At 36.8% G+C, this 13749-nt stretch overlaps 1 protein-coding gene across 1 annotated transcript; it reads right to left on the reverse strand.

The window, feature by feature from the left end:
• Positions 1-4148: 4148 nt before the first annotated feature.
• On the reverse strand, positions 4149-6461 carry LOC146160451 (NADH dehydrogenase [ubiquinone] 1 beta subcomplex subunit 9-like). Its single transcript, XM_083384353.1, has 4 exons — positions 6064-6461; positions 5150-5342; positions 4873-5028; positions 4149-4378 (listed from the first exon to the last, which is right to left on the reverse strand). Exons 1-4 carry the CDS (start codon positions 6180-6182, stop codon positions 4238-4240), a joined length of 609 nt encoding a protein of 202 aa, XP_083240479.1. The 5' UTR covers positions 6183-6461; the 3' UTR covers positions 4149-4237.
• Positions 6462-13749: the final 7288 nt, after the last annotated feature.

Genomic DNA, 13749 nt, shown 5'->3' on the forward strand with positions numbered 1-13749 from the left:
AAAAATCGGAAAATGTATTAAAAATATTAGACATATATTTTTTAACATTTTTTATTTTCGGCATTAATAAAAAGTTTTGCGCAACACTTTACTGCCTCTGTAAATGTAATTCAACACGTCTTTAAGTGCAAAAAATATCCAAGGCCCACCTGATTCACAGTTGTTCTAACATTTCAAAAATACAATTGTTAGTTAACATTTTGTGCGGCCCGCAGAGACCTTTCTGAGTGTGGTTTTGGTCCGAGACTAGAAAAAGGTTGCCGACCCCTGTGGTAAACAGTCATTATTACGTCGTTTGCATCTTTATAAGGGGGGCGCAGTGCTATAGGTCGTTTTCATATGGTTAGCAAAGTTCTTCAGAAATCTGAATCGTTATTAAGTCCGAATTGTACAGTTCACTTGTGACTTTCTAAGCGAAATTAGAGATGGGTTTGACGTGTTTAATCAGGAAGCAAAAGCAACCTTGCCGAATATTAACTACAGACCTGTCACTAGGAGACAAAGAAATGCACCTGACGCTTTAAGTGAACTTTCTGCAAAGGAAATGTTTAAAATAAATTCCTTTGTCCCTATATGCTCGACGCACTTGAAGCCAATTTAAAAAGAAGAGATAATGTGTACAGTGACATTGCACAAATGTTCCTCTTTCTTGCTATTCTGAAAGCAACTAAGGTAGAAATTGTACGAGGCGTAGAATTTTTAAAGGAAGCGTATCCGTAAGATGTTGACCCGAAACTTACTGACGAGGCTTCTACAATTTAATTTGTACGTGAGACAAACACAAAACCAAGGGCTTACCGGTACAGAAGAGCAATCTATTTCTTTGTCTCATGGAGACAAGGAAAAAAATAAACACTGCCGTTCCTAATGTGGAAGCAATATTAAGACTTTGAAACACTATATACGGATCTGTTCATAAGTTTAATGGTGAAAATGCTTTTTTTTTCCACATGGCCTTCATATCACTGATGATGGCATTAGAAATTGCTGAAACGTTTGAAAATAAAGCATGTCGCTTTTAACGTCTATTTGGGCCGTTATTTTCACCATTAAATATTAAGACTGTTTCTAAGATTAATGGTCACTAATGCTCAGGAGAGAGATTTTTCTCAAGGCTCAAAAGCATCAAAAATAAACTGAGATCGACAATGTCTCAAGAAAGATTGTCCGCACTGAGCATTCTGTGCATTGAGAGTGACAAACTTAAACAGATAAATTTTGCTGAAATTTTGTATGATTTTGCTTTGACGAAAGCTAGAAAAAAAAATTGTAGCCTATAGTCTTACTCTATTTGATGGCTGCTGTAAGCCTGGAACTATTTCTTATTGATCCTCATAAATAAACTTTACAAATATTGTAACGGTTGTTTGATCAAAGAAATTAAAATTAAAAGCGTGGAAAATGAAAAAGAACGACAAATCAAGAATATCTAAATCAGATTATAATCCATCTATAATATAGGTTACCATAGTAGGCCTATTAAGACCACCGACATAATAACGCCATATTTGCAGTAATAACCACGACAGTATAATATTTAAAATAGCCTAGATAAGACCTAAACATGTCGAAACATTAAGTCCAAAATTAATCGGAATAAGACAAATAACGATTTTAATCTTAAAGGCTCAAGTCCCTTCAAAGATATGCAACTATAAAACCTATATAATAAAAAAATTAAAGGCAATTTAAGAGAAATACCGGTACACCTAAAAAATTTCGCGCTCGCGTCGCTTGCAAGGTGCGCCGCCATGTTTTTGTACGTCTCTAGGTGCGCCCCCAAGTAAAAAAGGTTAAGAAACACTGGACTAGAAGCTCAAAAAGTCACATATTCACGAACCATATATCCCAGATGCACGTTTTTATTTCCTTTAAATTTGAATGTAATTGTAACGTACTATATATAGCCTGTAATTGGTCCAGTGGTTGGGTACGATATGAGGTGACTTGACCTGGACTTTAGTCATTGAGTCCAATGACATGGGTTAAAAATAAGTGTTTTTATTTAACATTTTATTATAAATTTGAACTATTTATCTCAATTTTTAGACGTAAAACGATTATATTGCTACATGTTACTTTTTGTTATTTTTAATTGAGTTATTGCTCATAATCGGACGAGTTTACCATTTTAATAGTTTATCATTTCGTTCCATACCAGTGATATGACTTGGAGTTGACTTGACCTGGTATTTTTTTAAAAGACTTTGACTTTGACTTTAATACGTCAAAATTTAGTGACAAAACGTTGCACTGGTAGGCCTATAGATCAGTGAGCAACTTAGGTGCCGCGATACCTTACTGTAAGGATGTTGCGGCATTTCCGGAGGTTTATTACTTGCGCTTTTCAAAAGGATTGTCTTATAGTCAACGGAGTTAAGACGAGAAACGTACACCACACAGGTGTTTTAAGCGTCTACAATAATTCAATTTATGAACTACACCTATCATCGTTCAAATGTTGTATCATGCCGATCAACTTATATTGGCCCAATCAAACGTAATGTACAACTGCGTATGGATAATCACGACGAAATTCTGTTCACATTTAGACTTCAGACTCTTATAAAGAGACCTGTTGAAATATTACGTCACAATCCCGATATCCTTGTTTGCCAAGCCTCAATACCATTATTTCTTTTTAATGGCAAAGTTGTCAGCGACCTACATCTTATCGCTGCACACTAACTACCTGGTTTAGACAGCGTATTTCTCCTGGTTTCCTTTTTTCTACAGTATGTGGATAAATATACTCAGAATCAGTGCCTTCTCACCATGTTGAAAATAGACAAAGATATATTGAACGTTGAATATGCTGCCTAGTTTATAGTTAATGCAACCTCCAAACATTACCCTTCAATGGATATAATTTGTTTCATGACTTAAATTTGTGAATTTTATCCCCCAAACAAAAACCTGGATCCCTTCTTGGTCACCTAAAAAAGCGTGCTTATTTTTTGGTCTTGCCAGATGGTAACCCTGCCTATGTGGTCTCAGTAAAGATTTGTGCCTTCGAAATTTTGGTGGCCCGTCAGTAAAACGATTTTGTAGTTTTGCCGGTCCGGCAGTGTCAGATGGTTAAGAACCATTACTAAGATTACTAGTGTAGCGCTATAAGTAATAATTAGTGGATAATTTGGAATTTATTGCATTGTGTATTTATCAAATATGTTACGATTTATGATTTGTCACTTTTTCACGCCTTTTACCAAACACTCGCTGTCATTCTGAGAACAAAGCATTCGGCTGTTTCACACATGAATAATGTTATATCGCGACACATACTTCCGTTATAGATAAAAGTATTTCACCTGTGTGAACGAGTTATTGTAACAGTTCCCGGCTGACAAAAAGGCTTCGGGATATGAAACATTTCCGCTTTTCTGTGTCGCCTTTGTTTTTGTTCATGCAAATTATCACCTTTTATAAGCAGCGCGTTATACCAATATATACCAATCCAGTCTTGTCTAGTTAATACAGTAAGCGGTTGTGTTGCTTGTCGGCTTCTGGCTGGCCAGCTCAACACCAGCCAACAAAATCATTGTGGATTTGTAATCAGACTACAACAATACTTATTAAAGCAATAGCGAGGTTGATTGGCCGAGGCAAATTAGTTTAATGAGACTTGCAATTAAATCAGCCTGCCTCACTAGTAACTCCTTTTAAATGGGCAGCAAAGGCTATAAACGCTATAAAGTTGTACGTGCCTTCACACGTTTCAGGCTTATTTAAATGTTTTATATTAAAAATAATTATTTCAAATAAAACTACTAAAACTAAAGTTGCTGTTTTGCTGGATAGCCAATTTCAATACAAAATCGCTGCCGGAAAGACTACATATAAACAACGAAAAATCGGGAAATCGTTGAAAATTCCCAAGAGCGGCCGGGTAAAAGCAAGTTCGTTTTTTTACGGTTGAGCTTGCTTGTCGATTGGCGCCCTAGCAAAGCAATATTTTTTAACTAAACAAGGTACTAAAAGTGTTTGGCAAATAAAAGTTTGTTAGAGTCTGTAACTATGTAAAATGGGTAAAAAAAAAAAAAAAAAAAAATTTGAAGCAACCAGAGTTCATATAAAATTAAGTAAGACTCCCGCCAAAAAATAAACTATAAACTATATTGACTGAGTAAGCTAATTTTAAGTTGTAATTGATATACAATCTTAAACTTTATTGGGTATTTTTTAAACCAATAGTATTTTCATACTCCAAAACGAAACAAATAAAAAACACAGCAAATCACGTCCAGTGGTCGCGATTATCAGGAAACCATGTCATTAACTTAGGTCTCTCTAGAGGCCGTGTTACTTGTCTCCACCAAAATGGAGGGTATCCATCCATTTCATCTGATGCTGGCATCGCATCAGTAATTGGAAGCCCCTGCAAACACAAAATTTTGAACAAGGGGTTGGAAACCTGACCGAATCCGGCCCGTCAAAGTAATCCAGCCCACCACCTCCGCCATGAAGTGCTCACAAAGCCAATTCGAATATTTTTTTTATCTAATTTGTTTTCGCTATACATTTAGTGGGTTTGCGTTTCACAAAATCTTTTCAGCCTAAAGGCGCTATGCAAACCCTGGAACTGGAACTATCAACAAAGTAACTTTCGCCAACTTAGTGTATCTAAATTATAAATTGATTAATGAGCTTTGTAGTAATTTGGTGCCTCTTACTATTTTAAACCTGCTAAAAGTTTCTAGGTTTGCCTTGGTTAAATAGTTTTTTTTCATAAAATGCTTAAAAACTACACACTTTAAACCTTGTTGAGTTTGGCCTTGGCCCGCAACTAGGAAAAGGTTGCACACCCCTGTTTAAAAACCTTGATCCCCAAAATATAAGCCCTTTTTAATTATGTGTAGTGAAAATACTCACATTCTCTATGTTATTTTTGTCCCATTTCTGCAAACACTCCATTTCTTTCTTCCAAGTATTTTGTCTAATATTGTACCACTTCTCCCTGTTAGCGAAATAGTCTGGAAACATTGCTCTATCTTCTGGCAACCAATGATCCATGTATACTTCAGGGGTCTTTAAAATAATATATTCAATGGCTTAACTGGGGTAGGGGTGTGTGTAAATCCTAATTAAGTTAAACGGTCACATTAAAATGTAACCATTTAGTTTCAACTTTTAGCGTACAACCACTTACCTGATTTTTTATAGCTCGTTCATATGTCACACCACCAGGCTCATTTGCAAACAAAATAGGCATTGGATGTTGGTTAGTCCAAAATTCTTCTTCACCAAGCCTAAGGAGTTGAGTTGCTTTTATTGGATCCGATTCATTCTTATGTTTGTCAAAGCGGGCTCTGAGCAAGGTTCTTTCATAGGCATATACTTCTCTGTAAAATATATACATAAAAATGCAAACAACTTAATAACACAACCACACATGTAACCTTTTATGTTAAAAAATATCATATTAATTTGAAAACTCTGGCTGTGTAGCGCAGCACATTCGACATTAAATGTAATATTACAAGAACATAGGCTTTTTGATAACATATTATTTGGAGAAGGGATTGCAATGCAAGCATATGCGCGAATGTGAGTGTGCAGAGTGTTTTTCGACGCCCTGGATTCCTCGTGGGGTATTATAACACTCTAAAATTTGACCAAATTTTCAATAAATGGGCAAAATAATTCCTGTAGCACAGTTTTAGTAAACTAAAAGTGTTTAAAACTTTTCTGAATTACCATATAGGTAGAGGCCATAGAATCCCAAAACTATGTTTTTTATGTTTCGTGCGATTTTTATTTCACATTATTGTTACGTTTTGCCTATTTTAGGGAAGCTTTTTTAGCTTAGTTAAAGGTGAAAAAAAGTTAAATGGTTGGCTCAGTGATAACAGGCAACAGCTGTTATCTAAGAGCTCCCATTTTTTGTAATTAATTAGCAGTTTTGCACTGTCTAGAAAATAACGCCCTTGAATTTTGAAAGTTTGGCGCCTATGATTGAAAGTTTTTACAAAAGATGTTAAAAGAAGAGCATCGTAAAATTTATCCATGTGTTCTTGATATATATTATTTTGACCCTGTACACTATTCTGTTGTAACCTGTACCTTTTACTGGATGCACAATAAAATTCAAGGTGACGCTGAGCTTTTTTATATAGTGAGAGCACTTTGCGCTTGTGTGAAAGAAACCTATACAATGACCCAGCAGGCACTACATTAGCCATGAGTTTTGTTTCTTCTTTTATTACATTCTATGAATCCTAAAAAAAGAACATTATTGCCTTACATAACTTCAACCTAATTAACCATTAACATAAATAAAATAAAAATATTTAAAGGCTGTTCCAAAGTCACCACTTAAAAAATATTTTAGGGAGATATATTTTACCAATATTGACATTTTTTGCAGGGCTGGGGAGCTGGAGCACAATACTCTGGAGCCAAGCATTTTCGCTTGAACCAGAGCCGGAGCCATTTTATAGAGCCAGAGCTACAGCTTTGAATTTTTTATCTGCTATTATTAAATTGCTCAAATGAAAACTGCTAAACAGTTAGTGTGGCAAATTTAACTTGATTTAGCCTGTGCTGGAAAAACTTTACAAATATAAACGCTATGGAGACTGAGCCTTCGATATGTGTTTGGTTTGGTGGCTCCGGAGCCATTGGTTCAGTGTTTAATGGATCCGGAGCTGGAGCCAATGCTGTCCTACTGTTGCTCCTCAGCCCTGATTTTTAGTCACAAAATATGATTAATATCTAAACCCAATACATTCATGTTTAATACATCATTTTCAGTCATTTGCAAGAAAAGTTATTTTTAGTCATTTTGCAAGTTTTAGTAAGCTATTACACTATGCTTGGAAACAAAAAATATAACATCAGAATTTCAGTTTTTAAATTACTGTTCACAGCTTTACCAATAAATATTATTGTAATTTTGTCCAGTAAATTTTGACAAATTTTAACCTAACCTGTAAATTTTAACAAAATATAACTTTTTTGCCAAGTCATAAAATAATGGATGATATTCACCCCGACACCAAATTAGTTCAAATCGACGTATAATCACTTACAGGTGCAAGCATAAACGAGCAAACTATTAAAAGAGTCTATAGGCCAGTCTGGAAAGTATGGCAGATTTCGATGAGATCTCGCGGGTGAACGGCTGTAAAAATCCGGGTGACTGGGTGCAACAAACTTTAAAAAAAGTGCACCTTTTCACTTTCAAATTTCCGGGTGCACTTTATGATTTTCAGCATGCATTGCACTGTAAACGTATGCTGTACAAGCATTGTGCGTATTTGGGGTGCAGTTCAAATTTTTTTCGGGGGCACTTTTAAAAGGTTAAAAACAACTCGCGTGTGCACTTGCCATACTTTCCACAGTGGTCAATAGGCACATGAGGCTATTTACCCAGCTAACAAAGCAATTTAAAATTTCCAAAAAAATCATTAAAATTATGCAAAACTGGAAAATATATCTAATACTACCACCAAAACTCAAACCAAATGCCAACCCTAACCCAGATCAATAAATAATCACGTATTGGGGTTTAGGGTGCGGGTTAGCGTTTGGGTATGGGCCAGTCTGGAAAGTATGGCAGATTTCGACGAGATCTTGCGGGTGCACGGCCAAAAAAATCTGGGTGACCAGGTGCAGCCAAGGTTAAAAAATGCACCTCGGGTGCTCTTTATGATTTTGCGATGCACTCTGTATTGCATACATTGGACTGTAAACGTTTGCTTCACAAGCATTTTACATATTTGGGGTGTAGTCTGAATGTTTTTCGGGGTGCACTGTTAAAAGATTGAAAAAAAATCGCGGGTGCACTTGCCACACTTTCCACAGTTAGGTATGTATGGGTAGGTTAAGCAATATTATTAAATAATAAAACTTGATCAACCCTCACCCAAACACTAACCGACACTCTTACCCAAATAATGTGCGTTGCTTTAATAATTGTTTCAACACTGTGGTAGGATTCTGGGCGCTCTTTCACTATTGTACGTGAAAATTTATGCAAAAAAACAAATAATAATAATACTGCATACCACAACGCATATTGTTTGGGTTAAGGTGCGGGTTAGCGTTTGGGTGAGGGTGGGTCAAGTTATTATTAATAATAAAGATAATATTACTTGACCCACCCTCACCCAAACGCTAACCCGCACCCTAACCCAAACAATATGTGTTGTAGTATGCGGAATTTGAAGAAATTTTTTTTTTTATTAATTTTACGTACAATAGTGAAAGAGCGCCGGATTCTGGACCAGCGCCAAAATAAGTCCTATGCAAATGTGAGATATTAAAACAAAAGTTTTGAAAAAGTAAACGTATGCGATTTGATTAGTTGTAGTAAGCGTTTACAAAAAGGCAAATAAATTTTCTGACGCCAACCACGTTAAAAAAGAGCCAGATATCCAGAATTTGGCTTAAAAAATACTATTAGACAAGCCTTTTAAAAAGTGTTGTAAAGTAATTTGAGTTACCAAAATGCAACTATGAGGTAATCAGTTTAAGTACACCAAGCGTGACTCTTACAACCTTCCAAATAAAATCCCTAAGGTTGGTTCCACTGATCTCTATGAAACCTGGATAGCGCAACTAGTGGCACACGTGAGTGGTTTTTGGAGCCAATTAGAAAGCTCTGACGCCATCTTGAAAGGTTCCAAAAGTGCGTAAATTTTGCATTACGGTTATGGGAGAGATATCTTAAAATTGTCTTTATGGCAATATTTGGTGATTATTTTACCGAATTTTTATAAATTGACACAATAGATTTGTCGGTTTACCGTTGTCCTGAAAAGTCTCATGCCCTTAAAATTCTGGGACTTGTCACGATAACCCCTAGTGAATTTTTTTATCTTTAAGCTTAAACTGACTTAAAAAAAAAGAAAAAAAAAAACTTTAAGAAACTTGTAGAAGCCATTTTGTCATATTGTGTTTACACAGAGAATTTTTGTTTTAATCGATGTGTCGTAACGGAAAATTTTCAGTAAAAATCTATGGCCTAAATTCTTTGTAACCATATTCTAATGTTTACGTTACTCCTTGCAGCCAATGTGCAAACGATAAGCGGAAAGTTTTCGGTAAAATTCCGTTACGTAGATTTCTTGCAACCACATAATATTTGCAGCGAATTTGCAAAATTCAAATCGTTGACACCAATTTTTATGCGTCAAGTTATTTACATCCGTTTTTTTTGTATATGTTTCAAAACACCGCGGTCTGAACATTAGTCGGTTTCCCCGGTTGTGTGATTTTAAACTGTTGACATTTTAACTGCAGACAGAGGCTGTTTCGCAATCGCATTTTGACGTAAAATTTGTATGTTTCGCGTCAGAAATAAGTGTGAAAAAGGTTTAAACCACGCCTTGTTATCACGTGATATTTTGTTAAGTATTATAAGAATTAATGACGTAAATCTTTTCTTTATCGCAGAAATTTTCTTAACTGATTCTCGTCTATAAATAGCGTGTTCAATCAATATAAAATGGCTTTTATAGCTACTACTCAGACAGCAAACTCGGGTGCTTTTGTGACTGGACCAGATAGAGGCTACTCACCCGAACCGCAGCAAGCGGACAGAACAGGGTTTGTACGCCGAGAACCAGAGTTCTCGCCAATCAGTTCTGCAAGCTCAGATTCAAGCAGAAATTCTCCTGTCCAGAAGGTACGTAAACCCTTCGTTAATCTTGATAGACTTCAAGCATCTACTTCAGCAACTGCTAATCATACAGCGAAAATACAATTGAGCAAGCCATCTCGAGGTCCAAGAACTCCACCTTTGATTAGACGAATTTCAGGATCCAGATCGCCCATAAGATCTAGATCACCATCAAGCAGAAGATCACAATCAAGCAGAAGATCACCACCAATAAGAAGATATCCATCGGAAAGAAGAAACAATTACAGAAGAAATAGCCACGAACGTTCCCCGGAATCCGAAGATTCTTACGAACTGTATCTCCCGCCAGCTCCAAGACCTTCGTGGCGAATCCACGTCCCGTTTAGTGCAGGCACATCAAGAGAGCAAATTGCTTCCGATCGGCTACTTGAAAATCAGGAATCTTGCCCTTTTGTCGATTCTTATTTCAAAGCTCGTGCAGTAACTACCCAACAAATCAGACTTCAAAACGGTTCTTTTGAGGCCATTATCAAGAGGACGGCCTTTGACCATTTTGCTATTCCTAGCATCAGAGAATTCCGGCATATCAGCAATATAGACAATCTTGGAATTGTGGCTGTGCATTCTCTGCAAGCCAACAACGAACCAGGAGACGTGTTCGTGTGGCGATCAAGTCATACTCCAACATCTATTGAAGGCAAGGTCTTAACAGAGACGTTCTTGGCATTAAGAATATTCCTTAGTGTTCCATTACGTCTTGTAACAAGTCTTGTTACTTCAAATTGGCGCGACCCGAGTGAGGAACGAACCACCTGCAAACTCATTAATCGGACCCACACCTCTAACAAATTGATGCCCGCGTGTGACGAACGAACCACCTGCAAACTACTTTCCCAAGAAGACTGAAGAAACGAAGCTCAAAGAAAAAAATATGTGCCTTAATCTGTATGGACCACCTACAAACGGCCGCCTAAAAACTGTCATGTTTGGAACTTGCAAGAAGCCAGCTTTAGAAGAAAATAATCTCATCGAAAGATACGTGAAGAGACGCTCCATAGCGTCAGCAAAGCATTTGCTTGGAATTCGAAACACGAAATACAAACAAGCGTTGTCGATAAAGACATCACCACCGTTTGGAATCATGGAAAACGAAACGGAATTATGGATTTCACAATAACTGATTCTGCCTAGTTTATCAGGTGAAAATCTTATACTTTTAATATATATATGTATAATTATTAAAATACCGACCGAAAGGTCTGTAAATTGTTTTAGTGCGACTTTTTATTAAACCATTATGTATCGCATTTCGCAAATTATGTATAGTCTATATCTATGAAGTCTAAGCTTAAACATCGATCGCACGATATTTTGATAAATGTTATAAGAGCTTAATTTTTGTGCTTGGAGCTCAACAGTTTGAAATCAACGCGTTAAACTTGTGAATCACGACTTAATTTTGTTGTGCACGAAATAATTTCGTGTTAAAGTTCCGAATTCTTTTAAACATTTGGTACGTTTTGGGTTTTTGTCTGTTTTTCTCTCATCACGCAGCCGCGTTTACACACGAGTTTAAATACCTCGTATCAAAAAGCATAATGATTTATCCACACGCGAAACATTAGCTTTCAAATCACAACTTTAGGAACACCCCATTTCCTGCCTTTTGTTGAAAGCAATAGTGAATAAGCAGCAACTTCAAAGCGTATTTTCTTGTGATGCGTCGTTATTTTAAAACTTACATTGAACGAATTGTGCAAACTAAAAAAAAAAAATGCAAAATTTTAAGGAAATGTTGCTCAATGTTAAAAATCAAAAGAATTTAATTTTGTATTGAATCGCAAAAGATGTAACGTGAGTAATTACAAATTGCAGTAATTAATTGTCTCAAACTTTAAGTGTAACCTGTCGCGCCTATGTATATATATAAGTATAGAAAATATGTGTGTCTATAACCAAAATATAAATAACTTGAATACTGAGTGTTGCTACAGATAATTTCGAACACACATCTGCCGAAAAATATTTCGCATTTTTCAGAATACAAAAGCACGTTGGACAGCGAAAGGTCACAGCACAGCGCAGCGCACAATGAATGGCTTTCCGGTGACGTCAAAATTACAACGCACCAAACAGGGAGTTTCCCCTGCTGCCGCACAGATCGCCTGAAAAGCTCAATCCTCAGCAATGCAATGGTGTGTCAAGCACACAACAATTTCGAGCAACTCAGCGAACGCTGACATCAAAGTCCTCGGTTGCTAATTCAGGCACCAAAGAGAAAACTTTCTCGAGGAATCAGGAATCTGACTAAAACAATTGCGCAAATGCGTTATGTGATCGAACAATTTTCGCGTCCACGTGTCCACACACATTTCACAAACAAATAACCAGCTTTTAATATGCAAGCTGTTCCAAAATCTAGCGTGGGAATATTTGTAGAAGCCATTTTGTCATATTGTGTTTACACAGAGAATTTTTGTTTTAATCGATGTGTCGTAACGGAAAATTTTCAGTAAAAATCTATGGCCTAAATTCTTTGTAACCATATGTAATGTTTACGTCACTCCTTGCAGCCAATGTGCAAACGATAAGCGGAAAGTTTTCGGTAAAATTCCGTTACGTAGATTTCTTGCAACGAATGCCTTGTTACACCAATTTTTATGCGTCAGAGCTGAATGTGATGTTACGTATATCCGTTTAATGTGAGCGCTTTGTTTTGAAATTCGCCTTATTGTCAACAATCCATTATTTTAGAATCGAACGCCAGTTACGTCGCAATGTAGAGCGAAGCGCTTTTGTTCAAGCCATATTTGGACAAAAATATTATTTCCGTCTATAAGAGTCGAGAGAAAAAGGTTTAGACCACGCCTTGTTGTCACGTGATTTATTATTGAAAATCGTAAGAATATCTACGTCAATATTTCCTGTGCATTTTAGAAATATTTTCGCCAATAAGTATAGTCGCTCAATCGAATAAAAATCAGTATCAACCAGTATCACCCAGTACTGCCTAGTGCAGAGGAGGCTTTTACAGCTGTTACTAAGACAGCAAAATTGACTGTTCATGTATCTGAACTAAAGGAAAGAATTGGACCTGAATGGCCTCACGAAGACAGGCCATCTCGAATCTTGTAGGAGTGTGGTCGATTCATCTTGGCAATTATATAAATGAAGACTCATTTAATCCTGACCCGCACCCCTACAAACTCATACAGGGCGAACTGAGCGATAAAGTCCAAATGCCACACCAGGAAGTCGAATCGATTGGCTTTTCCGGTTTAGGTTTGGGGTTGAAATAGTTTTTTTAAATCTTGTCCACGATCCATGCAGGTACGGTTTCGGTTGACAACAATTTAATTCGATTCTGGTTTAGCTTCAGTTCGGCCAAGGTGGTTTCAATACCGGTTCATCAATAAAAACAGGCCTACGTAATTATACTACCCACACACATAATATTAAGTTCTCATAATAGTTATATTTTTTTAATTACTTTTCTGGTAGTCTTTTAAAATGATTTGTTTATAACACTGTCTCTGTCACTACATTTTGCGTATTTTCGTCTTGATGTACTGGCTGTCCCTAGAAACACATCCCTGTAATTTGTACGCGCCTTTAATTGCGCGGACTGGCCAGTTTTAAGATATCTCAGCTAATAAAAGCTGTCACCCCGCAAAATGCAGGCCCACAAGCATGGGTGCCCGCACGAGAGGGGGGGGGGCACTTGCCCCACCTGGAATTTCAAAATGCGATTATTACTATTATTTATAAGTGTAATTTGTATTACTTATCAAGGTTAAAAATATTATACATTATCCATTGCCCCCAGTGGCGTATCCAGGGGCGCGGGAGTTCTTACCCCCTTTTGTAGAGGAGGGGTCGTGACTTTTTATTGACACCCTGTCAGTGTCACCAAATTGATGACACCTGTCACCCAATTAGGTGACACCCTGTCATCGATTCCGTAACACCCTGTCACGGATTTGGTGACATCCTGTCACTCATTCTTTTTAAATCTGGAAAAAGTTTGCAGTGGACAAAAGCGCACTTTTATGTGGTTTAAAGCGCAGTAGTTTGTTCCGCAGTAGTTAATTTGTTACCCATAACTAAGTCCAGTTTCATACTGTATTTGACATGTCAACTGTTAACACCCTACAAACCAGTTT

This window comes from Ascidiella aspersa, chromosome 3, assembly GCF_963924565.1.
Source record: "Ascidiella aspersa chromosome 3, kaAscAspe10.2, whole genome shotgun sequence".
Lineage (NCBI taxonomy): Eukaryota > Metazoa > Chordata > Ascidiacea > Phlebobranchia > Ascidiidae > Ascidiella > Ascidiella aspersa.

Coding starts and splice junctions, on each gene's coding strand:
- LOC146160451 (XM_083384353.1), bottom strand. CDS start 6,182: ATGGCTAATGTAGTGCCTGCTGGGTCATTGTATAGGTTTCTTTCACAC. Junction 5,343..6,063: donor TATTGTGCATCCAGTAAAAG/GTACAGGTTACA, acceptor TATATTTTACAG/AGAAGTATATGCCTATGAAA. Junction 4,379..4,872: donor ACAAAAATAACATAGAGAAT/GTGAGTATTTTC, acceptor TTGTGTTTGCAG/GGGCTTCCAATTACTGATGC.